Consider the following 25,316-nt stretch of genomic DNA (forward strand, 5'->3'; position numbering starts at 1 on the left):
CGCAATTTTGCTTAACACAGCCATGAATAAAGAATGGTACAAACACATCCTCAGAGACCAACTTCTCCCAACCATCCAGGAACAGTTGTGACAAATGCTTTTACCAGCATGATGGAGCACCTTGCCATAAGGCATAAGTGATAACTAAGTGGCTTGGGGAACAAAACACTGATATTTAGAGTCCATGGCCAGGACACTCTCCAGACCTTAATCCCATGGAGAACTTGTGGTCAATCCTCAAGAGGCAGGTGGACAAACAAAAACCCCACAAATTCTGACAAACTCCACGCATTGATTAGGCAAGAATGGGCAGCCATCAGTCAGGATGTGGCCCAGAAGTTAATGGACAGCATGTCAGGGCAGATTTCAGAGGTCTTGAAAACAGGTCAACACTGCAAATAGGCTCTTTACATCAACTTGATGTAATTGTCAATGAAAGCCTTTGACACTTATGAAATGCTTGTAATTATAATTCAGTATTCCGTAGTGACATCTGACAAAAATATCTGAAGACACTGATGCAGCAAACTTTATCTAAATTAATATTTGGGTCCTTCAAATATTTTGGCCACGAGTGTATATTCTGTATCCTAGTCTGTTCTGACGGCGGTCTTCCATATGTATATAGTTAATTCATGCGTACTGAGTGTGTGTACACACGTTGTGGATTTGTTCAATATGTGTATTGAGAGAGGCATCTCCCTCAGTACAGTAAAGACAACTGTCAAAGTATTTGCAAAGTCTTCTCAACATCTTCATTCCAACATCTTTCATCTGCGAGGACCACTACAATGAGACAAACACAAATATTAACATTCAGAACCAACTGTAAAGATCAAACATGTAGTGAACGAGTGTGTACCTGCATGGACATTTGATTGGAGCAGTGCCTGGAGGAGTCTCAGTGCCCGGAATCTTCTGTCCAGTACTGGTCACACACCAACAGTAACCTACCAGAAATAGACATGTTGCATAAACAATACACATATTACCCTATCACATCGAACTGTCACACTCAACGGAATTGGAGAATTTTGTGTGTGTATGTGCCACCGTGTTAACCTGTAGAGCCCGAACATTGCTTAGGGGTGTATTGTCCAGCGGCGTCACACGTTGGGATGTAAGCTCCAATTGGGCCTTTTATCGCAGCATCTCTAGCACGCTCACAGGGGGTCTTGGGTTGTATCGTAGCATCTGGACACAGGTAACATGGATTGTAATGTGGACATAACATCCCTCAGGACAATATATGGACAGAATATACATGACTGGACATCCAAGAGCCTGGAATCTTGGGTTGCGTCCCATATGGGAACCTATTCCACCTGGTCAGAAGTAGTTTATACGGAATAGGGTTCCATTTCAGATGTAACCTAGGTACTTGCTAGCTAAATATTGAAATTCTCCTACTTGTTTAAAACTACATGGCCCCACACGTACCTCTAGGGGTACCATCCCCCACTGCTCAACTGACACAGTGGCGCACAGAACGCAAAAATATTCTTAGAAATATTTAACCTCCACACATTAACAAGTCCAATAGCTCAAATGAAAGATAAACACCTTGTTCATCTAGCCAGCAAGTCAGATTTCTAAAATGTTTTACGGCGAAAACATAGCACATATTTATGTCAAACCACCACCAAAAGATAGGCTAATTTACATAGCCATTTTGTAGAACAATAGATGCAATCACAAAAGCAGGATTAAAAGAAAAATAATTCACTAACCTTTTGAAAATCTTCATCAGATGACAGGAATAGGACATGTTATACAGTACATTTATGTTTTTTTCAATAATATGCTATTTATATCCATAAATCACGGTTTACATTGAACGTCATGGTCAAAAAATGCTACTACAATGTCTGGAGAAATTATGATAACTCTGCCAGATAACAGAAATACACATCATAAACTTTGACTAAATATACATGTTCTACATATAGTTAGAAAGATACACTTCTTTTTAATAAAACAGCTGTGTTACATTTATTTTTAACGTTACAGAATTCGTTCACTTGTCAATAATATGAGACGGCGCTCATAGATTAGCAATATGGCTTCGCTATTTCGGAGTCCACAGAAACACATAACCACATAAATGTTCCCTTACCTTTGCCGTTGTTCAATTAGAAGTCGTGGAAGAAGTCATACTTACCAAAACCAGTGTTTGCCTTTCAAATGTGTGTCTTTGGGTTATCAAACGAGACTAATTTCGGCTGAAAAGCACTCAAAAATCTATGGGTTGCGCATCGAAACTTCAAAATTACATATTATATGTCGACTAAACTGGTCAAACTAAGTTCAGATTCGAGCTAAAACATGTTTTAATCATATATAAAAATCCTTAGCTCGAAAGGAGAAGCCTATATCGTTTGGTGGATCTTGGAACAAAGGGAGAAAATGGCAGAGGCGCGCACGTATTATTGCGTGCCCCGAGGGTTTCGTCCCACCAAAGGATGAGGGAGCGCGCAATCTTCACAATGAAGCGCCCCATTGAAAGAGGACATCCGCTGAAGAGATAGAAACTGTTTCCAGATCTGTAGCTGGTTGGGAAGGGTGGGGGCGATGACGTCAAAGTTGGGCCAACTTTTCTGATGACAGAAAGAGTTTGGAAGAATGGCTGCCCTGTGAGTTCTGCTTTACATAGAGACATAATTTGAACGGTTTTAGAAGCTTTAGAGTGTTTTCTATTCAATAATATTTATTATATGCATATATTAGCAAATTTTTACAGATTTTCTGTCAGTTTACTATGGGCACGCATTCCTCCAACGGGGGCAGTATTCTGCCATAGCCTTAACAGGATTTATTAAAAGCCCTGTGCAGTCAATTCAGATTCTGTCTTTTTTATAACAGCTGATGAAACTAAGACTGAAAGTGGGGGTATCAGTGTTCTTTCCTGATAGTTGGTAAACAATCCAATCATACATCCAGTTGAATGATCAAACCATTCAGGCCAGCATCTAGACACAAATATACATCTCTGGAACTAGAGGAGTGGCAGGTAGCCTAGCAGTTAGAGTTGGGCCAGTAACTGAATGGTTGCTAGTTTTTATCCCTGAGATGACAAGTTGAAATATCCGTCTGTGCCCTTGAGCAAGACGATCTTCTCTCAAATGTCACTAATGGCTGGCCTCCGAGGGTGTCCATGGGACAACTGGTTATGAAACAAAACATTAATACGTACGTGTGTGTGGAGGACAGATCAACACCCACTAATGTTTATTAAAATGTTGGTGAGTAAGTGTGAGGTACATCACTCTTACCTCCCAGAGCAAAAGCCATGCTGAAAAGCAGAATGATGGTCAATCTCACCATGGTGATAGTCTCCTGAGAGAGAACGGAGAGATTAGTTGAGCATTTTAAAACACCTGGAATGGCTGTGGGTACTAGAGGAGCAGTTAAGGAAACCTTGTGTTAAGTACAAAACTTAAGCAATAATTGCTAAACCCAGTCCTGAGGACCCCTAGAACCGAGTATTGGCAACACGGCGCTACGATTCTTCCGCCAAAATACGGGTGTCATCTAATCTATTGTATGTGGTTCAAGAGCCTGGCACACAGGAAAAAGTATCCTTCCCAAATGGCTCCTCATTCCTTTTGTCACGTTCATCATAAAGATCAGAACAAGGCACAGGGTGGTATGCATACATTCTTATTTATTTAAAAGAATTAACACTGAACAAACTAACAAACAAAATAAACTGAAACGTGACGCTATACAAAACGAGTGCTGACAGGCAACTACACATAGACAAGATCCCACCAACACCAAAGGGAAAAGGCTACCTAAATATGATCCCCAATCAGAGACAACGATAAACAGCTGGATCTGATTTGGAACCATATCAGGCCACCATAGACATACAAATCACCTAGAACTACATAAACCCTAGACAATACAAAAACCAGCGTACCCACCCTAGTCACGCCCTGACCTAACCAAAATATAAAGAAAAAAGATATCTAAGGTCAGTGCGTGACATTATGTAGTGAACCACATTTGACGAAGGCCCACAGTGCACTCCATAGGGAAGGGGAAGCATCCTAGATCGAGTCAGAGACTACCCAGTTACTGCAAAGGTACTACATTTGACCAGGGCAACATAAAACGAAGGTGTCATTTGAGATGCAGATAGTCTATTAAATAATGACACAAGCTCACGTGCTTCACTCTTCCAAGGGATTCAGTGGGTGTCTCTCTGTTGTCTGTGAGTTATGGTCTACCTCTTCCACCTCTCCTTTTAAAAGGACCTGTCACAGCTATGACTAGTTGCCTCATTAACCCAACGAGAGATCCAGATGTCGGCCATTAGCCAGTGGTGTAAAGTACTAAAGTAAAAATATTGAAAGTACTAATAAAGTAGTTTTATTGGGGGTGTCCTTACTATTTATATGTTTGACAACTTTCACTTAACTACATTCCCAAAGATTATATTTAATTTGAAATATAATTTAATTTTGATACATCCGGATATTTGTTGAAACTTTCAGACCTTTTCTCAAGAAATATTTTACTGGGTGACTTTCACTTTTACTTGAGTCATTTTCTCTGAAGAAATCTTCACAGGCAGGGAAGAGAGTAGTAGAGGAAGATGGGTCCAGTTTCGAGGGATCCTGAGAGGCTCCCGTGAGTATGATGAGAGTGACAGGAATAAGATGTGTTTCAGCAAGGTTGGTTTCTTAGCATTCATAGCCATGGTTATCAACTGTACTGCAGAAATATAACATAAATCACAGAAAATAGATGTTGTGGTTGTAGCTGCAGAAAACTCCTTGGGTTATGAGATTTTACTGCAAAAGAGTTACAAGGTGTGGTGAACGATAGTGTCTCGTTCTCCCAGGCTGCCGGCCTTCTGCAGGACAAAGCCCACGCTGTAGGACTCAGCCCTCGCACTAGGATTCAGTCCACCCAGTAGGACTCAGCCAACCTCATAGTATGATTATTCATGTAATGCTTTTGTTATGAAATGATATTTTATTTTGAAAATGACGCTATTAATCGTGAATCACACTTATTCGTTAATTTTCATGACAGCCAGGTAGGCTGTACACCTGTTGTAAATATAAGCAATGTGCTTAATATTAGGAATGTTGAGAAATACAGCACCAGTCAAAAGTTGACACATTCAAGGGTTTTTCTGCATTTTTACTATTTTCTACATTGTAGAATAATAGAACAAATCAAACTATGAAATAGCTCCTATGAAATCATATAGTAACCAAAAAAGTATTTAACAAATCAAAATATTTATTTTTGAGATACCTCAAAGTAGCCACCCGTTGCCTTGATGACAGGTTTGTACACTCTTGTCATTCTCTCAACCATCTTCACCTGGAATACTTTTCCAACAGTCTTGAAGGAGCGCACACATATGCTGGGCACTTGTTGGCTGCTTTTCTTAGCTCTGCGGTTCAACTCATCCCAAACTATCTATATTGGGTGATTGTGGATCAATCACCGGATATTTTGGAATCAAAAAACTACTGCACGTAAGGCGCCAATGTAAACTGAGATTTTTGGATATAAATATGCACATTATCGAACAAAACATACATGTATTGTGTAAGATGTCATATGAGTGTCATCTGATGAAAATCATCAAAGGTTAGTGATTCATTTGATCTATAGTTCTGCTTTTTGTGAATCCTATCTTTGGCTGGAAAATGGCTGTTTTTTCGACTTGGCGGTGAACTAACATAATCATATGTTGTGCTTTAGCTGTTAAGCATTTTTTTAAATCGGACACGATGGGTAGATTAACAAGAAGTTTTTCATTTGCTGTATTGGACTTGTTAATGTGTGAAAGTTACATATTTCCCAAAAATATTTTAGAATTTCACGTGCTGCCATTTCAGCGGAATGTTGTCGAGGGGTTCCGCTAGCGCTAGAAAGGTTCAATGCTGAGCTACAGTCAATAAACAGCATTCTTACACAGTGGTAACTCCTTTAAAAGTTGCGGCACACCTTGCGTGCTGCCACAGAATTCTGTGGCATGTCATTTAATTCTCAGCCATTTTTCTGTTACTGCTAGTTTGAGAAGCATTTGATACTATTCCGTATTGGCATTACCAGAGAATTGAAAACTTTTTTTGTAACAACTTAGTATATGGGATTGATTTGAAGAAATTTGATGAATATTATGGTGTTTCTATTCAGAGCTTCCGTTAGGATGGAATGGAGAATATGGCGCTGTACATTGTGACGGTCGGGAGTAGGCTACAGAATTGGAGGATTCTAAATAGTTTGCCTTCATTAGACAACTTTGTTCCAATATTTCTGTAAATCAGTAATATTTATTCCCAAAGTAAATTCCCAGAACATTAACCATGTGTGTTCACTTGTATTTGTACTGTTCTGTAGTTTCAACCCAATGATTTGTCTGACAAACAGAACTTTCCGTTCAGCAGGCCCAGGCATGGATCAAAATTGGCGAGACATTCAAGAACGTCGTCTTCACAGATGAATCAACCGTGGCCCTTGAGCAATTTGCTCAAATTTGCTCCAGAATAAAAGGAAGAATATCAAGAAGATTAACGAAAGCATAAAGATGAAGAAATGCTGTTGTTAAAATTGCAACACTTTCTTTATGGCTGCAGGGGCAGTATTGAGTAGCTTGGATGAAAAGGTGCCCATTGTAAAACGGCCAGCTCCAGTTGTTGCTAATATATGCATATTATTATTGGATAGAAAACACTAAAGTTTCCAACAAAATATTGTCTGAGTATACAGAACTGATATTGCAGGCGAAACCCTGAGGAAAATCAAAACAGGAAGTGGCTTCTATTGTCAAAAATGAGCCAGAACGATAACGTCGCGTCAAGTGGTCACATGAGTTTTGCTCACGCAACAGAATTTGGATAGGTATTGCTTTTCCCTCTCTTACTGTGAAAGACATTTGCGGTTGATATTATTGATTATATATTTTAAAAACAACCTGATGATTGATTATAAAAAACATTGGACATGTTTCTGGGGACATTTTGGAAACTATTGACTATTTGTCATGACTGCTCTTTCCTGTGGATTTCTGAACATACAAACAAGAGGTATTTTGGATCTAAAAATAATCTTTATGGAACATTTGTTGTGTAACTGGCAGTCTCGTGAGTGAAAACATCCAAAGATCAAAGTTAAGCGATTAATTTGATAGCATCAAAGTAGCTTGGTCACGAAAAGCAATGTTCATAACGCTTTGTCATGCGATCGATAAACATAAAAAAGCTTGGATTGCTTTCGCTGTAAAGCATAATTTCAAAATCTGTGACAACAGGTGGATTAACAAAAGGCTGAGCTGTGTTTTGCACTTGTGATTTCATGAATATTTTGTAGTAATATTAATTGACTGTGGCGCTATGCTATTCAGCGTTGCTGATTACAATTATCCCGCTACCGGGATGGGGTGCATCAACAAGTTAAACTCCAACTAGGTTGGACTGGGAGAGAGCAAAATGTGTGCCTAAGAAAATACCAAGAACAATTCAACTGTAAGTAAGGAGCCAGTATAAAATGGACGTCTTTGTATAATGGACTTCAGAACGTTCTCTGAATAAAATGTGTTAATCTTTTGCATAATCTGAGTCTTTGCCTAATTATTAAACCCATTGTCTTACAAACCTTGGATTGGTCAAAGCTATTGATTAGGCATCATTGGGATTGAAAATCATCGTGACAGAACGCCAAGAGTGTGCAAAGGGTGGCTTCTTTGAAGAATCTCAAAATATTTTGATTTGTTTAAGACATACGTGTTATTTCATACTCGATGTCATCACTATTATACACTGCAGAAAATATTTTTACTGACACCCTGGAATGAGTCGGTGTGTTCAAACTTTGCCTGGAGCCTATAGAAGCTGATGGGATCCTCTTTTAAAGTAAAGCCATCAGGCTGTTCTCACGCAATTGCATAGGTTATAGAGCTCATTAAGCGATTTTGATTTTCAAATTACATTGATGACAGTGATTAGAGGGACAATATAGTGCTGAGTAGCAGGCAGTTAGCAAGTGCGGTAGACTACTAATGACCATCACCAGCATCAGAGCTTGGAGAAGCCTAATTACTAAATGGTCACGTGGAATTGGACTACCTTCAATTCTTGTAACTGCCGGTAATTCAGTCCTACTCCTTCCTCCATTTCCCAGAAATGGACTGGTTCAGATATATTGTTCAGCATATCACACCAACAATAAAAGTAAATCAACAGTTTAATCTCTGGATTTCTTCATGTATTTAAATGGGATGTGAATCAGTACCTGTAGTACAGTAAAGACAACTGTCCGTCTTTTCAACGTCTCCATTCCAACGCCCTTCATCTACAATTAGACAAAAACATTAACATCCAGAATCAGCTGCAAAGAAATAACATTTAGTGAATGAGTATGTACACACACACACACACCTTGGAACAGTTGCTAGCAGTTGATAGCAGTGCCTGGTGGAGTGTCCGTACCCTGGATCTTCTGTCCAGTAGTGGTCACACACCAACAGTAACCAACCAGAAATAGACATGTTACAGTAAAGTGTAAATATTGTATGTGTAACTTTCAACTGAATTGGAGAATTAAATGTGTATGTGCGTCCGTGTTAGCCTGTAGAGCCCGAACATTGCTTTTGGGTGTATCGTCCAGCAGCGTCGCACATGGGGATGTAGGCTCCAATTGGGCCATGTGTCGCAGCATATCTAGCACGCTCACAGGGGGTCATGGGTCGTATCGCAGCATCTGGACACAAGTAACATGGACATAACATTGCAGCACATGCATGCTGTAATCTTCTGTTGCGTCCCACATGTGCCCTGGTCAGAAGTAGTTTATACGGAATAGGGTTCCATTTCAGATGTAACCTAGGTACTTCCTGGCTAAATATTGAAATTCTGCTACATGTTTAAAAGTCCTGTGCAGTCAAAATTCAGTGTCTGTCATTTGAAAACAGCTGATGAAACCAAGACTGAAAGTGGGGTTAAATTGTATCAGTGTTATTTTCTGATAGTTGGTAGACAATCCAATCATGCAGCCAGTTGAATGATCAAACCATTCATATCAGAATACCGCAGTCCAGCATCTAGACACCAATATACATCTCTGGAACTAGACGATTAGAGAATTTGGCCAGTAACAAAAAAGGTTCCTAGTTTTAATTTTATAGACAAATCGTTTGCCTATAGTTTAGAGATCCCGATTGTTCCCATGGCTGTTCCCTTCCCCGTTCACGCCTTAGACAGTCGACCATTAGGGTCCGGATTAGGGATGCCACCGCTCCTCTGGGCATGGTGACGCAGGGGGATCACAAGGAGATAATCATTCTCTTTATTGGACTCTCCTGCGTTTCCCGTGGTGCTAGGCCTACCCTGGTTAGCCTGTCATGACCCCACTGTCTCGTGGCAACAGAGGGCTCTCACAGGGTGGTCGCGAGAGTGCTCGGGTAGATGTTTAGGGATGTTTAGGGGAGTCCAGACCAGGTTTCCATTGTGCGCATCCCCTCTGAATATGCCGATTTGGCTCTCGCCTTCTCCAACAAGAAGGCGACTCAATTACCACCCCATTACCCGCTACCTCTCATAGCCACAGCGATTGAGTCAATGCACGGGGCGCGCTTCTTCACCAAACTAGATCTCAGGAGCACGTACAACCTGGTGCGTGTCTGGGAGGGAGACGAGTGGAAGACTGCTTTCAGTACTAACTTAGGGAATTATGAGTACCTCGTCATGCCGTACGGGTTGATGAATGCTCCATCAGTCTTCCAAGCCTTTATAGACAAGATTTTCAGGGACCTGCACGGGCAGGGTGTATATTGATGACATTCTGATATACTCCGCTACAAGCACCAAGCATGTGTCCCTGGTGCGCAGGGTGCTTGGTCATCTGTTGGAGCATGACCTGTACGTCAAGGCTAAGAAATGCCTGTTCTTCCAACAGTCCGTCTCCTTCCTAGGGTACCGCATTTCCACTTCAGGGGTGGAGATGGAGAGTGACCGCATTTCAGCTGTGCCTAATTGGCTGACTCCCACCACGGTAAAGGAGGTGCAGCAGTTTCTAGGGTTTGCCAATTACTACCGGAGGTTTATCCGGGGTTTTGGTCAGGTAGCGGCTCCCATTACCTCACTGCTGAAGGGGGGACCGGTGCGTTTGCAGTGGCGGACAGGGCTTTTGGTCACCCCAGGGCTCTGTTTACCTCTGCTCCCGTGCTGGCCCATCCGGAGGTGGACGCGTCCGAGGCTGGGATAGGAGCCGTGCTCTCTCAGTGCTCGGGTACGCCACCAAAGCTCCTCCCCTGTGCCTTTTTCTCGAGGAAGCTTAGTTCGGCGGAGGACACTATGACGTGGGGGACCAGGAGCTGTTGGCTGTCGTCAAGGCTCTGAAGGCATGGAGACATTGACTTGAGGGGGAGAAACACCTTTTTCTCATCTGGACCACGGTTTAGCTCAAATCTATCGTCAGTTTTGTACGGCGCGGCTCGGACCGGAACATACCGGACCTATTTCTCTCCATGTCCCTGGATTTCAACCGCTAACTCTGGACATTTATACCTGGATCTCGCAGCTAGCTAGCTGCTATCCGGCTTTCGTCGATTCCGGAGCAAACATCAATTATTCCGGGGCTAGCCAGCTGAAGAGTTCCATCAATCACTCCTGGGCTACAATCACCTACCCGTTTTACTGCCAACGCGGAGCCCCACCGGGCCTTCACAACTGGACTACCGACGTCATCTACCCGAGGGAGTTATCCGGCTGGCTCCTCCGTCCGACGTTACCTGAACGCCCATCTGCGGTCCGCTAACCGTTAGCTGTCTTATCGGCTGCTATCTGAATAGACCTATCGGACAATTATTATTATTTTTTCTTTTTTTTCTTGGGCCTCTATAACTATATCTGTTTTTTTTGTGTGTGAATTGTATTCATCCCCTCTACCACACGGAACCCCACTGATCCTACCAACGGAAACGCACGAGGTGGCTAATAACAGACCTCCATCCTATGCTAGCTTGCTACCGATGGTCCGGCTAGCTCCGGCTAAATCGCCGTGACCCCAACCAACCTCACTACTCACTGGACCCTTGTGATCACTCGACTAAGCATGCCTCTCCTTAATGTCAATATGCCTTGTCCATTACTGTTCTGGTTAGTGTTTATTGGCTTATTTCACTGTAGAGCCTCTAGTCTCACTATACCTTATCCAACCTATTAGTTCCACCACCCACACATGCAATGACATCTCCTGGTTTCAATGATGTTTCTAGAGACAATATCTCTCTCATCATCACTCAATACCTAGGTTTTCCTCCACTGTATTCACATCCTACCATACCTTTGTCTGTACATTATACCTTGAAGCTATTTTATCGCCCCCAGAAACCTCCTTTTACTCTCTGTTCCAGACGTTCTAGACGACCAATTCGTATTGCTTTTAGCCGTACCCTTATCCTACTCCTACTCTGATGCTCTGACGATGTAGAGGTGAATCCAGGCCCTGCACTGCCTAGCTCCACTCCTATTCCCCAGGCGCTCTCTTTTGATGACTTCTGTAACCGTAATAGCCTTGGTTTCATGCATGTTAACATTAGAAGCCTCCTCCCTAAGTTTGTTCTATTCACTACTTTAGCACACTCTGCCAACCCGGATGTTCTAGCTGTGTCTGAATCCTGGCCCTAGGAAGACCACCAAAAATTCAGAAATTTTCATCCCAAACTACAACATTTTCAGACAAGATAGAACTGCCAAAGGGGGCGGTGTTGCAATCTACTGCAAAGATAGCATGCAGAGTTCTGTCCTACTATCCAGGTCTGTACCCAAACAATTTGAACTTCTACTTTTAAAAATCCACCTCTCTAAAAACAAGTCTCTCACCGTTGCCACCTGCTATAGACCACCCTCTGCCCCCAGCTGTGCTCTGGACACCATATGTGAACTGATTGCCCCCCATCTATCTTCAGAGCTCGTGCTGCTAGGCGACCTAAACTGGAACATGCTTAACACCCCAGCCATCCTACAATCTAAGCTTGATGCCCTCAATCTCACACAAATTATCAATGAACCTACCAGGTACCTCCCCAAAGCCTGAAACACGGGCACCCTCATAGATATCATCCTAACCAACTTGCCCTCTAAATACACCTCTGCTGTCTTCAACCAAGATCTCAGCGATCACTGCCTCATTGCCTGCATCCGTAATGGGTCAGCGGTCAAACGACCTCCACTCATCACTGTCAAACGCTCCCTGAAACACTTCAGCGAGCAGGCCTTTCTAATCAACCTGGCCGGGGTATCCTGGAAGGATATTGATCTCATCCCGTCAGTAGAGGATGCCTGTTTTTTTTTTTTTAAATGCCTTCCTAACCATCTTAAATAAGCATGCCCCATTCAAGAAATGTAGAACCAGGAACAGATATAGCCCTTGGTTCTCCCCAGACCTGACTGCCCTTAACCAACACAAAAACATCCTATGGCGTTCTGCATTAGCATCGAACAGCCCCCGTGATATGCAGCTGTTCAGGGAAGATAGAAACCATTATACACAGGCAGTTAGAAAAGCCAAGGCTAGCTTTTTCAAGCAGAAATTTGCTTCCTGCAACTAACTCAAAAAGGTTCTGGGACACTGTAAAGTCCATGGAGAATAAGAACACCTCCTCCCAGCTGCCCACTGCACTGAAGATAGGAAACACTGTCATCACTGATAAATCCACCATAATTGAGAATTTCAATAAGCATTTTTCTACGGCTGGCCATGCTTTCCACCTGGCTACTCCTACCCCGGTCAACAGCACTGCACCCCCCACAGCAACAAAATCTGGACCCCTACAAATCAGCCGGGCTAGACAATCTGGACCCTTTCTTTCTAAAATGATCTGCCGAAATTGTTGCCACCCCTATTACTAGCCTGTTCAACCTCTCTTTCGTGTCATCTGAGATTCCCAAAGATTGGAAAGCAGCTGCGGTCATCCCCCTCTTCAAAGGGGGGGGACACTCTTGACCAAAACTGCTACAGACCTATATCTATCATACCCTGCCTTTCTAAGGTCTTCGAAAGCCAAGTCAACAAACAGATTACCGACCATTTCGAATCTCACCATACCTTCTCTGCTATGCAATCTGGTTTCAGAGCTGGTCATGGGTGCACCTCAGCCACGCTCAAGGTCCTAAACGATATCTTAACCGCCATCGATAAGAAACATTACTGTGCAGCCGTATTCATTGATCTGGCCAAGGCTTTGGACTCTGTCAATCACCACATCGGCAGACTCGACAGCCTTGGTTTCTCAAATGATTGCCTCGCCTGGTTCACCAACTACTTCTCTGATAGAGTTCAGTGTGTCAAATCGGAGGGTCTGCTGTCCGGAACTCTGGCAGTCTCTATGGGGGTGCCACAGGGTTCAAATCTTGGACCAACTCTCTTCTCTGTATACATCAATGATGTCGCTCTTGCTGCTGGGGAGTCTCTGATCCACCTCTACGCAGACGACACCATTCTGTATACTTCTGGCCCTTCTTTGGACACTGTGTTAACAACCCTCCAGGCAAGCTTCAATGCCATGCAACGCTCCGCCCGTGGCCTCCAATTGCTCTTAAATACAAGTAAAACTAAATGCATGCTCTTCAACCGATCGCTGCCTGCACCTGCCCGCCTGTCCAACATCACTACTCTGGACGGCTCTGACTTAGAATACGTGGACAACTACAAATACCTAGGTGTCTGGTTAGACTGTAAACGCTCCTTCCAGACCCACATCAAACATCTCCAATCCAAAGTTAAATATAGAATTGGCTTCCCATTTCGCAACAAAGCATCCTTCACTCATGCTGCCAAACATACCCTTGTAAAACGGACCATCCTACCAATCCTCGACTTCGGCGATGTCATTTACAAAATAGCCTCAAACAGTGCAATCCGTTTTGTCACCAAAGCCCCATATACAACCCACCATTGCGACCTGTACGCTCTCGTTGGCTGGCCCTCGCTTCATACTCGTCGCCAAACCCACTGGCTCCATGTCATATACAAGACCCTGCTAGGTAAAGTCCCCCCTTATCTCAGCTCGCTGGTCACCATAGCATCACCCACCTGTAGCACGCACTCCAGCAGGTATATCTCTCTGGTCACCCCCAAAACAAATTATTTCTTTGGCCGCCTCTCCTTCCAGTTCTCTGCTGCCAATGATTGGAACGAACTACAAAAATCTCTGAAACTGGAAACACTTATCTCCCTCACTAGCTTTAAGCACCAACTGTCAGAGCAGCTCACAGATTACTGCACCTGTACATAGCCCACCTATAATTTAACCAAACAACTACCTCTTTCCCTACTGTATTTATTTGATTTATTTATTTATTTATTTTGCTCCTTTGCTCTATTGTATTTACTTTGCCACCATGGTCTTTTTTTGCCTTTACCTCCCTTATCTCACCTCATTTGCTCACATCGTATATAGACTTGTTTATACTGTATTATTGACTGTATGTTTGTTTTACTCCATGTGTAACTCTGTGTCGTTGTATGTGTCGAACTGCTTTGCTTTATCTTGGCCAGGTCGCAATTGTAAATGAGAACTTGTTCTCAACTTGCCTACCTGGTTAAATAAAGGTGAAATAAAAATAAATAAATAAAAATAAATAAATAAAACTATGTAAACTTCCGATTTAAACTCTATGTTGATGTAGGCTAGACTATGTCATATTTAATTTATGTTTTTAATATAATCTATAACAAATATTCCGATTGTTTTATTTAGTGTAGCCTCTGATAGGTTTACTTCAGTCTCTATAGTCCCCGCCCCTTCGAAATTCAGTGCAGCATTACAGTTTTTGGTGGACTGGAGGCGGCAGTGCGGATTCTCCCAGTCATTCCCAGCTCTTGTTGCCCAACCTCTCGTTTGCCCGTTGCGGACTCTGAAGGCGGTGAAGTTCGTTCCTTATTATTTGATTGGTAAGTCAAAAAATGTGTTGTTTCAAACAGACGAGTTTATCTCATCACATTGCCAGTTATAATGTAATTAGGGCCGAGGTTAGACAATCTCCGTTCCACCGACTGGCTACAAAGCAAATAGGTTACCTAAATGTACTATGAGGTGATGGAAAATTGTGAAATTAAGCAAATATGAAATCGTGAATCACGTATATAGACATACGATTGAAACTATGTTTTGTCGGTCTTTGTTTTTTTTTATAGGCCTATGCTATTAAATTCATTAGACATGTTGATGTTGTAGGCCTACTGCTCATATCAGAAATGCCTTTATTTAAAGGCCTATCTTATACATTATGCGCAATTTGGATAATATTTCATTTGTATATTGTCTGATATCAATTTGCATGGTGTTCTGTGACTTTCATTATGGGTGGAATAACGGTACAGTAGAATGGACGCAAACAGGCGTGGTCGTGCGGATCTGTGGCGCTGCGCGAAAGGTAGCTCATGGTGATGCTGCGAGGGCAAGGATTAGCTGGTGTGTTTATTCTGTACAGTTAGACAGGCTAACTGTGGCATTAACAGGATGTGTGAGTTAGGTTGTGCACAATAACAAAAATTCCACTATGTTAGGGTCCTTGTTTTACGTGGTGCGTAGTTGTTAACGATTGATGATTTTGGGTTATTGATATAGACAACATTACTCATTTTAGGTGAAGTGTATCGGTAGTTGAAATGGCCGCTGTTGGCTAATGTTACATTGGCAGCTAAAATCTGTCATTGCTTGATGCGATGATGATATAGTAACTAGCAATACGCAAGTGTTCGGCTCCTCCTCAAAAGATAACTTGGAGGACGTGAAGCATCACCTACATGGTTTTCTTTAGTATGTGCTAGTGACCAAATACTTTACATGTATCTCATCAACATGTTGTTTGTGTCTCCAATATAGTTTTAATTTGGTGGACTAAATCTTTGCAGTTGATGCTACATGCGGGCTAAGGAGAGATTATTTTCAGAATTCTGCCTTGAATTGAATTTCTCTCACCTTCAGGCTCCATTTTCCCTAAACTCTTCTTACATTATCTGCTCATCCAGTGAAATTACTGATAAAACAGTCATGCTCAAACTGCACAGATACTGTATGCCCCTTCCACTGTAAGCAACCAGCCATTTTATCCACGGGACCTTTTAACTCCAAACTGCTTTTAACATCTTATATTTGTTTGAGATAGATATCTCACATTTCATAAGTCCGGTCTGAGAGGCATCTTAAGAATCAATTATTAAAAAGACAATGAATGCCATCACATAAACTGATACCTGGTGTGTTTGGGGCTGGTATTTGAAATTGACACAACGGCATGTGTTATAGTGAAAAAGGTGGTGGAGAGGGTGGCATCCTGTTTTCTATCAGGGCAGGTGATGGTCAGTAAAAGAGGGGGGTGGAAGGGTGGGGAACAGCTGTGACCACTGGGGTTACAGGTGAGGACCACACAGCCTCGCTGTGTGTGTGTGCATGTTATCATGCGTGTGTGCGCATGTTATCATGCGTGTGCGCGCATGTGGCTGGTAGCCTAGCAGTTAAGAGCATTGGGCCAGTAACCGAAAGATCGCTGGTTTGAATCTCTGTGCCGACTAGATTTGAAAAATCGGCTGAAGTGCCTTTGAGCATAATTGCTCCTGTAAGTCCCTCTGGATATGAGTGTTGACTAAAATGTTTTTAAAAAATGGTTTGGGTGATGTTATGTACATTGTTTTGGGAGTGGTCAGCCAACTTGGACATGCTTGGGCCATCTCCCCTTCAGTAGGACCACCATTGCAAGCAAGTTTCCACAGCTGTGTCTTTTAGGCTAAAAGGAATTTACTATCTTGTTATAGGGACCAAAGTCTGAGAATGCCTAGAGACTGAGCCATTAGTCTTGCAGCCTCCCCAGTGCCCTTTTTGTGTCTAAAATACTAGGCCATTTAAGCTGATGTAATTTATTTTTTATTTTATTTATTTTTATTTCACCTTAATTTAATCAGGTAAGATAGTTGAGAACAAGTTCTCATTTACAACTGCGACCTGGCCAAGATAAAACAAAGCAGTGCGACACAAACAACACAACACACATGGAATAAACAAGTGTACAGTCAATAACAAAATAGAAAAAAAGAAAGTCTATATACAGTGTGTGCAAATGGCGTGAGGAGGTAAGGCAATAAATAGGCCATAGTAGCGAAGTAATTACAGTTTGGCAAATTAACACTGGAGTGATAGATGATGTGCAAGTAGAAATACTGAGGTGCAAAAGAGCAGAAAAGTAAATAACAATATGGGGATGAGGTAGGTAGATTGGGTGGGCTATTTACAGATGTACAGCTGCAGCGATCGGTTAGCTGATGTTTAAAGTTAGTGAGGGAAATATTAGTCTCCAGCTTGAGCGATTTTTGCAATTAGTTCCAGTCATTTGCAGCAGAGAACTGGAAGGAAAGGCGGCCAAAGGAGGTGTTGGCTATGGGGAAGACCAGTGAGATATACCTGCTGGAACGTGTGCTACGGGTGGGTGTTGTTATTGTGAACAGTGAGCTGAGATAAGGAGGAGCTTTACCTAGCATAGACTTATAGATGACCTGGAGCCAGTGGGTCTGGCTACGAATATGTAGCGAGGGCCAACCGACTACTGCATACAGGTCACAGTGGTGGGTGGTATATGGGGCTTTGGTGACAAAACGGATGGCACTGTGATAGCCTGCATCCAATTTGTTGAGTAGAGTGTTGGAGGCTATTTTGTAAATGACATCGCCGAAGTTGAGGATCAGTAGGATGGTCAGTTTTACGAGGGTATGTTTGGCAACATGAGTGAAGGATGCTTTGTTGCGAAATAGGAAGCCGATTCTAGATTTACATTTGGATTGGAGATGTTTAATGTGAGTCTGGAAGGAGAGTTTACAGTCTAACCAGACACCTAGGTATTTGTAGTTGTCCACATATTCTAGGTCAGAACTGTCCAGAGTAGTGATGCTAATCAGGCGGGCGGTTGCGGGCAGCGAACCCAAAAGCATGCATTTGGTTTTACTAGCGTTTAAGAGCAGTTGGAGGCCACAGAAGGAGTGTTGTATGGCACTGAAGCTCGTTTGTAGGTTAGTTAACAGTGTCCAAATAAGGGCCAGATGTTTACAGAATGGTGTCGTCTGCGTAGAGGTGGATCAGGGAATCACCCGCAGCAAGAGCAACATCGTTGATATATACAGAGAAAATTGACGGCCCGAGAATTGAACCCTGTGGTACCCCCATAGAGATTTGACACACTGAACTCTGTCTGAGAAGTAGTTGGTGAACCAGGTGAGGCAGTCATTTGAGAAACCAAGGCTGTTGAGTCTGCCGATAAGAATGTGGTGATTGACAGAGTCGAAAGCCTTGGCCAGGTCGATGAAGGCGGCTGCACAGTACTGTCTTTTATCGATGGCGGTTATGATATCGTTTAGTACCTTGAGCGTGGCTGAGGTGCACCTGTGACCAGCTCGGAAACTGGATTGCACAGCGGAGAAGGTATGGTGGGATTCGAAATGGTCAGTGATCTGTTTATTAACTTGGCTTTCAAAGACTTTAGAAAGGCAGGGCAGGATGGATATAGGTCTATAACAGTTTGGGTCTAGAGTGTCACCCCCTTTGAAATTGGTAGTAATAGTTTAGTCATTTTCATTGTGTTATTCAGTTCCATCTTTTCATCCATTTATTGATACTATGAGTATTTAGGAAACAACAGTAGATCAAGGAAAATATAATATTACATACGCCAATGTTTGGACTGGGGTATGTTTGGCATAACTGAAGCCAAATAACTGATAGCATACTGTACTCTCTGTTATCTAAGCCCAAACAGAACTAGCGGAAATGACAAAGACCCCTTGGGAGTGGGCGAGAACCATGCGCAGCAGCAGTAGCCTATAATAGTTTTACTCTTTCCCAATTCTCCTCCCCTGGATACTTGGTACACATTTGTTTCCATGATTTCCCCCTAAGTGCCCTAATTCAATATCTGTCCTGTGAGGTAGAAGCACAGTAAAGACTGTGTTGGGTTGATGTTTTGTCCTTCCTAACCTCGGTTGGGGCCTATAGCACCTTAAAAGCATTAGTACTACGTATTGTTTTTGGTGATGAGTTACACAGCGACAAGCTTTTCTTGCATTTCTGATACAGGCTCCCAGTTGTATTTTATTCAGATCACTTACTGTTTTGACACATTAGCCGTTTGCACAGCTGGCTTAGAACCAGTGTCCTGCCCAAGGGTGCACAGCTGGGCTGCACACCAAGATTTCACTGACTGACCCTGCAGTAAGAAGTTGTCTTAAATGTTGGCTGTATGATTAATATACATAAGGTTATAATATAATCAATCAATGTCATTTGGTAGCAGTGCTCGCACAGAACCAAGTAGTTAATGATGTGTCTAACTCTCGTTCAACTTTAGCTCATTTGCAATGGATTGTCATGTTATTCAAAATTGAGTTTTGCAGCTGGGCTAGTCTCTTGGAAATTGTGTCTTTTTGTGCTTTCATTTGTGCTACAGCTGTAATGACATTATACCGTCCTTTGTTTGTTTTGTCTGTGGTCTAGCTCTTGTCCAACGGTGTTAGTGCACATCCTTAAAGCACTAGCGCCCTGGACCAGAGCTACCCATGGTCTATCACTCTTGCCTGGAGGGGAACGTTGTTGAAGAGTCTCTGGAAAAGATGAGCTAATTCTAAGAGGATGCATTTCCCATGTCATGAACCTCATCATTTGTGTTCCCCCATTTTCCATGTCTCTTGGTCCACGAAAGCAGGAAATCGTGACCTGGAGTTCCACTGGTGCAGTTTCCATGTCAGTTTCCAGCTTGTAGCTGCTAACACAGCTGAAGGACAGCATCCATCTTGGCTCCCTTTACTCTCTCAAACAATTTCAATACCAGCCACTGCAGATATTAATTGTATCTACTTCTTGAAATGGTGTGCCCCATTTAGCATATGATTAATGTGCTGAATAGATAATCCCTGATTCCTTGAAGTGCCTCACACACACACAATTGTACTATGGCAAAAGAGGGACAGCAAGAGCAATGGGTAAGTAGTAGTCATAGGGGCTTTAAGTTGGCAGAAATGGGGATTGAGGCCTAGATTCGTAAGTATCTGATAAGAGTGAGAGAGAGAGTATAATGACAACCAGAAAGTTGTTGAAAGTATGCTAGTGAAATTCAGAGGAGATGCAGTGCATTCGGAAAGTATTCAGACACAATAGCTCATAATGACAAAGCGAAAACAGGTTTTTAGAAAGTGAATTGATGTACACTACCGTTCAAAAGTTTGGGGTCACTTAGAAATGTCCTTGTTTTTGAAAGAAAAGCTATGTTTGTCCATTAATGTCAACGGTGGGTGTAGCTGGGACAAAGCACTTTACTGAGGCAATCATTGTAACAGAACGCAATTCCGTCACAAAAACAAATGCCCAAAGAACAAGTGAGGCAGCACAAAGTACCACAACCACATACAAAGTACCGGCTGCCACAAAGCACGGGCATAAAACAAAACCCGGCGCAAACCAGCCGGAAGCGTGCCAACCTGACAATAAACAATTACACACACAGACATGGGGGGAACAGAGGGTTAAATACATGACAAGTAATGAGGGAAATGTAAACCAGGTGTGTGGGAAAACAAGACAAAACAAAATGGAAAATGGAAAGTGGATCGGCGATGGCTAGAAGACTGGTGACATCGACCGCCGAACGCCAACCGAACAAGGAGAGGAACCGACTGACAATTAAAATAACATAACTCGTCAGTCTATTCTTGTTCTGAGAAATGAAGGCTATTCCATGCGAGAAATTGCCAAGAAACTGAAGATCTCATACAACGCTATGTACTACTCCCTTCACAGAACAGTGCGAACTGGCCCTAACTAGAATAGAAAGAGGAGAGTGAGGCCCCGGTGCACAACTGAGCAAGAGGACTAGTCCATTAGAGTGTCTAGTTTGAGAAACAGACGCCTCACAAGTCCTCAACTGTCCAGTGTCTGTGTTCTTTTGCCCATCTTAATCTTTTATTTTTATTGGCCAGTCTGAGATATGTATTTTTCTTTGCAACTCTGTCTAGAAGGTCAATTAAACTTTTAAAATTATAACATTTGATTAGCTAACACAATGTGCCATTGGAACACAGGAGTGATGGTTGCTGATAATGGGCCTCTGTACGCCTATGTAGATATTCCATAAGAAAATCAGCCGTTTCCAGCTAAAATAGTCATTTACAACATTAACAATGTTTACACTGTATTTCTGATCAATTTGGGATTATTTTAATGGACAACATTTTTTGCATTTCTTTCAAAAACAAGGACATTTCTAAGTGACCCCAAACTTTTGAACCGTAGTGTATGTATTTATGTCTACAGGAGAAACCAGTGGGATTGGGGATTGCCAGTTTATGGCTTTTTTTCAGGCTTGACTCAAGCGTGTCTTCTATCCCCGTAGTGAGGTATCTGCCCCAGGTCAAACCGCTTTTCAGTTGTTTAAAAACATGATACATACACACAGCCCTGTTAGCGGGAATGTTTGGATCGCAAGTTATTAATCTGTTTTTCTTGGGAAGACGTCAGACAAACAGGCATGCTCGTGAGGATCTGGCTGGTTACATAAACATATATAGCCCTACAAACAGGTAGTCACTTATAGAACTTAGACGCTTAATTCCACCTGTTGCATAAAGTTGTCATGGGCCGCGTTCAGATTGAAATGGTCTACCCTCCAAATACATATTTACCTTATTGTTTTTCTATGGGGGTTGACGGACAACGGAAACGACTGCCGGCTAGTTGGATTTTTTAAATGTAGGTCAGAACTTTAAATGAGGTTGTTCTAACGGATAGATAGATACTTAACTTGTTTTTCATGTATTTGTTCAAGTCCCTTAGATATTTGTTGGAAGATTTTAATGAAGACATGCAAACAAGAATATTTGGAGGAAGACACACAAAAGTTTAATGAAATGCATGGTATCCTCACTTTCCTCCTGTTTCTGCAGCATGAGGCAGCTTGATGTACAAGTACAACTGCTGGACAGGATGCTAGTCTGTCGCAGGGCCTTAGCCCCAATCCATCTCCTTAAAGGGATAGTTCACACACATAAAATCTTATCTTCTTCCCCAGAGTCGGATGAACTTGTGGATACCGTTTTTATGTATCTGCGTCCAGTATGAAAGAAGTTAGAGATAGTTTGCTAGCTGTTCCTGTAGACTTTTCGAGTCATTGTACTATGCTAGTTAGCAACTTCTATCCAACTGCACGCAGATACATACACCTCATTGCCAAAATCACAAACTAATGCTGAGTGACAAGCAGAAAGGCATTAGGTCCCATGTTTAGTCTTTGGTATGACTCGGCCAGGGATTGAACCCCCAAACAATGTTGATGCGGACCATCTAACCCAGGGTTTCCCAAATTCAGTCCTCAGGACCCCCCAAAAGTTTTTTTCCTTCCCCCTAGCACTACACAGTTGATTCAAATAATCAACTAATCATCAAGCTTTGATCATTTGTATCAGCTGTGTAGTGTTAGGGCAAAAAAACAAAACGTGCACCCCTTTGGGTCACGAGGACCGAGTTTGGGAAACGCTGCTCTAACCACAAGGCCACAGAGTTGATCAAATCTACAGTCGTGGCCAAAAGTTTTGAGAATGACACAAATATGAATTTCCACAAAGTTAGCTACTTCAGTGTCTTTAGATATTGTTTGTCAGATGTTACTATGGAATACTGAAGTATAATTACAAGCATTTCATATGTGTCAAAGGCATTTATTGACAATTACATGAAGTTGATACAAACAGTCAATATTTGCAGTGTTGACCCTTCTTTTTCAAGACCTCTGTAATTAACCTCTGTCAATTAACTTCTGGGCCACATCCTGACTGATGGCAGCCCATTCTTGCATAATCAATGCTTGGAGTTTGTCAGAATTTGTGGGTTTTTGTTTGACCACCCGCCTCTTGAGGATTGACCACAAGTTCTCAATGGGATTAAGGTCTGGGAAGTTTCCTGGCCATGGACCCAAAATATTGATGTTTTGTTCCCCGAGCCACTTACTTATCACTTTTGCCTTATGGCAAGGTGCTCCATCATGCTGGAAAAGGCATTGTTCTGGGTGGTTGGGAGAAGTTGCTCTCGAAGGATGTGTTGGTACCATTCTTTATTCATGGCTGTGTTCTTAGGCAAAATTGTGAGTGAGTCCACTCCCTTGGCTGAGAAGCAAACCCACACATGAATGGCCTCAGGATGCTTTACTGTTGGCATGACACAGGACTGATGGTAGCGCTCACCTTGTCTTCTCCGGACAAGCTTTTTTCCGGATGCCCCAAACAATCGGAAAGAGGATTCATCAGTGAAAATTACTTTACCCCAGTCCTCAGCAGTCCAATCCCTGTACCTTTTGCAGAATATCAGTCTGTTCTTGATGTTTTTCCTGGAGAGAAGTGGCTTCTTTGCTGCCCTTCTTGACGCCAGGCCATCCTCCAAAAGTCTTTGCCTCACTGTGTGTGCAGATGCACTCACACCTGCCTGCTGCCATTCCTGAGCAAGCTCTGTTCTGGTGGTGCCCCCCGATCCCGCAGCTGAATCAACTTTAGGAGACGGTCCTGGCGCTTGCCTGACTTTCTTGGGCGCCCTGAAGCCGCCTTCACAACAATTGAACCGCTCTCCTTGAAGTTCTTGATGATCCGATAAATGGTTGATTTAGGTGCAATCTTACTGGCAGCAATATCCTTGCCTGTGAAGCCCTTTTTGTGCAAAGCAATGATGATGGCACGTATTTCCTTGCAGGTAACCATGGTTGACAGAGGAAGAACAATGATTCCTTTTGAAGCTTCCAGTCTGTTATTCGAACTCAATCAGCATGACAGAGTGATCTCCATCCTTGTCCTCGTCAACACTCACACCTGTGCTAACGAGAGAATCACTGACATGATGTCAGCTGGTCCTTTTGTGGCAGGGCTGAAATGCATAACATTCTGCAAATTGCCATCATACAAACTGAGGCAGTCATTCTCAAAACCTTTGGCCACGACTGTAGTTTGGAACCACAATCCAGTTTGGGACCAGATTATATAATTTGTGTGTAATTTGTGACAATGTATCCTTATCCACTAATCAAAGTATTGATAACAAACCAACGTTATCAGCCATTTGTTTCTGGCCTTAGCCTTAGCCACATTCCAGAGAGAGGTCTATCACCTCCTCTGGCCAATAATACAACCCAGAGGAAGGAGGTGATGATACTCCCTACCTGGTCTCTTCCCACACCACTATCTGATCCTAGTGGTTCTCTACTCTTATAGGCATGGTAAATCTTGTTTCTTTCCAGTGGCTGATAAAGATATCATTGGTTACACCCAGGAGTGTTTTCTTTTTTAAAGTAAATATTTGATCTTTGTTTTTCTTTTCATTTAATGGGAAATTTACCTTTGTGGCTAATACTTTATTTGGCAGTTGAATTTCAGCTAGTATTTACATCACATGAACTGAAAAGTAATAATTTGGCCATTATTAGATAATTACCATTTGAACAGTTAATTTGTATGTAAATATTAATAACAAGTCAACAATAAAATAAAGCACAACCCATTAAATGTTTTCGTTAGTGATATACAGTGCATTCAAAAAGTATTCAGACACCTTCACTTTTTCCACATTTTGTTAAGTTATAGCCAAGAAGCACCTTTGGCAGCAATTACAGCTTCAAGTCTTCTTGGGGATAAAGCTACACCTGTATTTGGGGAGTTTCTCACATTCCTCTCTGCAGATCCTCTCAAGCTCTGTAAGGTTGGATGTGGAGCATTACTGCACAGCTATTTTCCGGTCTCTCCAGAGATGTTTGATCAAGTCCAGGCTCTGGCTGAGCCACTCAAGGACATTCAGAAACTTGTTGAAAGGTGAACCTTTGCCCCAGTCTGAGGTCCTGAGCACTCTGGAGCAGGTTTTCATCAAGGATATCTTTGTACTTTGCTCCGTTCATCTTTCCCCTGGATCCTGACTTGTCTCCCAGTCCCTGGGGCTTCCGTCTGGCCACTCTACCATAATGGCCTGATTTGGTGGAGTGCTGTAGAGATGTTTGTCCTTCTCAAAGGTTCTGCCATCTCCACAAAGGCACTCTGGAGCTCTGTCCGAGTGACCATCGGGTTCTTGGTATCCTCCCTGAGCAAGTCCCTTCTCCCCCGGTTGTTCTGTTTGGCCAGGTGGCCAGCTCTAGGAGTCTTTGTGATTCCAAACTTTTTCCATTTAAGAATGAAGGAGGACACTGTTCTTGGGGTCCTTCAATGCTGCAGAAATGTTTTGGTACCCTTCCCCAGATCTGTGCCTCGACACAATCCTGTCTAGGAGCTTTACGGACAATTCCTTC

The 25,316-nt window shown here is 42.6% G+C and overlaps 2 protein-coding genes and 1 long non-coding RNA gene across 4 annotated transcripts in view; 1 reads left to right on the forward strand and 2 right to left on the reverse strand.

Annotated features, from left to right (window-relative positions):
- Nucleotides 1-558: 558 nt before the first annotated feature.
- On the reverse strand, nucleotides 559-3,336 carry LOC109865641 (equistatin-like). Its single transcript, XM_031799407.1, has 4 exons — nucleotides 3,273-3,336; nucleotides 1,063-1,194; nucleotides 863-950; nucleotides 559-786 (listed from the first exon to the last, which is right to left on the reverse strand). The coding sequence occupies exons 1-4, from the start codon at nucleotides 3,322-3,324 to the stop codon at nucleotides 771-773; spliced, it is 288 nt and encodes a 95-aa protein (XP_031655267.1). The 5' UTR covers nucleotides 3,325-3,336; the 3' UTR covers nucleotides 559-770.
- Nucleotides 3,337-8,196: 4,860 nt separating this feature from the next.
- On the reverse strand, nucleotides 8,197-8,507 carry LOC116355471 (uncharacterized). Its single transcript, XR_004204472.1, has 2 exons — nucleotides 8,406-8,507; nucleotides 8,197-8,319 (listed from the first exon to the last, which is right to left on the reverse strand). It is a non-coding gene; the product is annotated as an uncharacterized LOC116355471 (long non-coding RNA).
- A 6,284-nt stretch (nucleotides 8,508-14,791) lies between these two features.
- LOC109865631 (spectrin beta chain, non-erythrocytic 1) overlaps nucleotides 14,792-25,316 on the forward strand; it is a 100,986-nt gene continuing 90,461 nt past the window's right edge. For both annotated transcript variants that reach the window (XM_020453964.2, XM_020453961.2), the window contains exon 1: nucleotides 14,792-14,922. The gene's annotated coding sequence lies outside the window, so the exon portion shown is untranslated. The remainder of the gene's footprint in view (nucleotides 14,923-25,316) is intronic.

This window comes from Oncorhynchus kisutch, linkage group LG20, assembly GCF_002021735.2.
Source record: "Oncorhynchus kisutch isolate 150728-3 linkage group LG20, Okis_V2, whole genome shotgun sequence".
In the NCBI taxonomy this organism is placed as follows: Eukaryota; Metazoa; Chordata; class Actinopteri; order Salmoniformes; family Salmonidae; genus Oncorhynchus; species Oncorhynchus kisutch.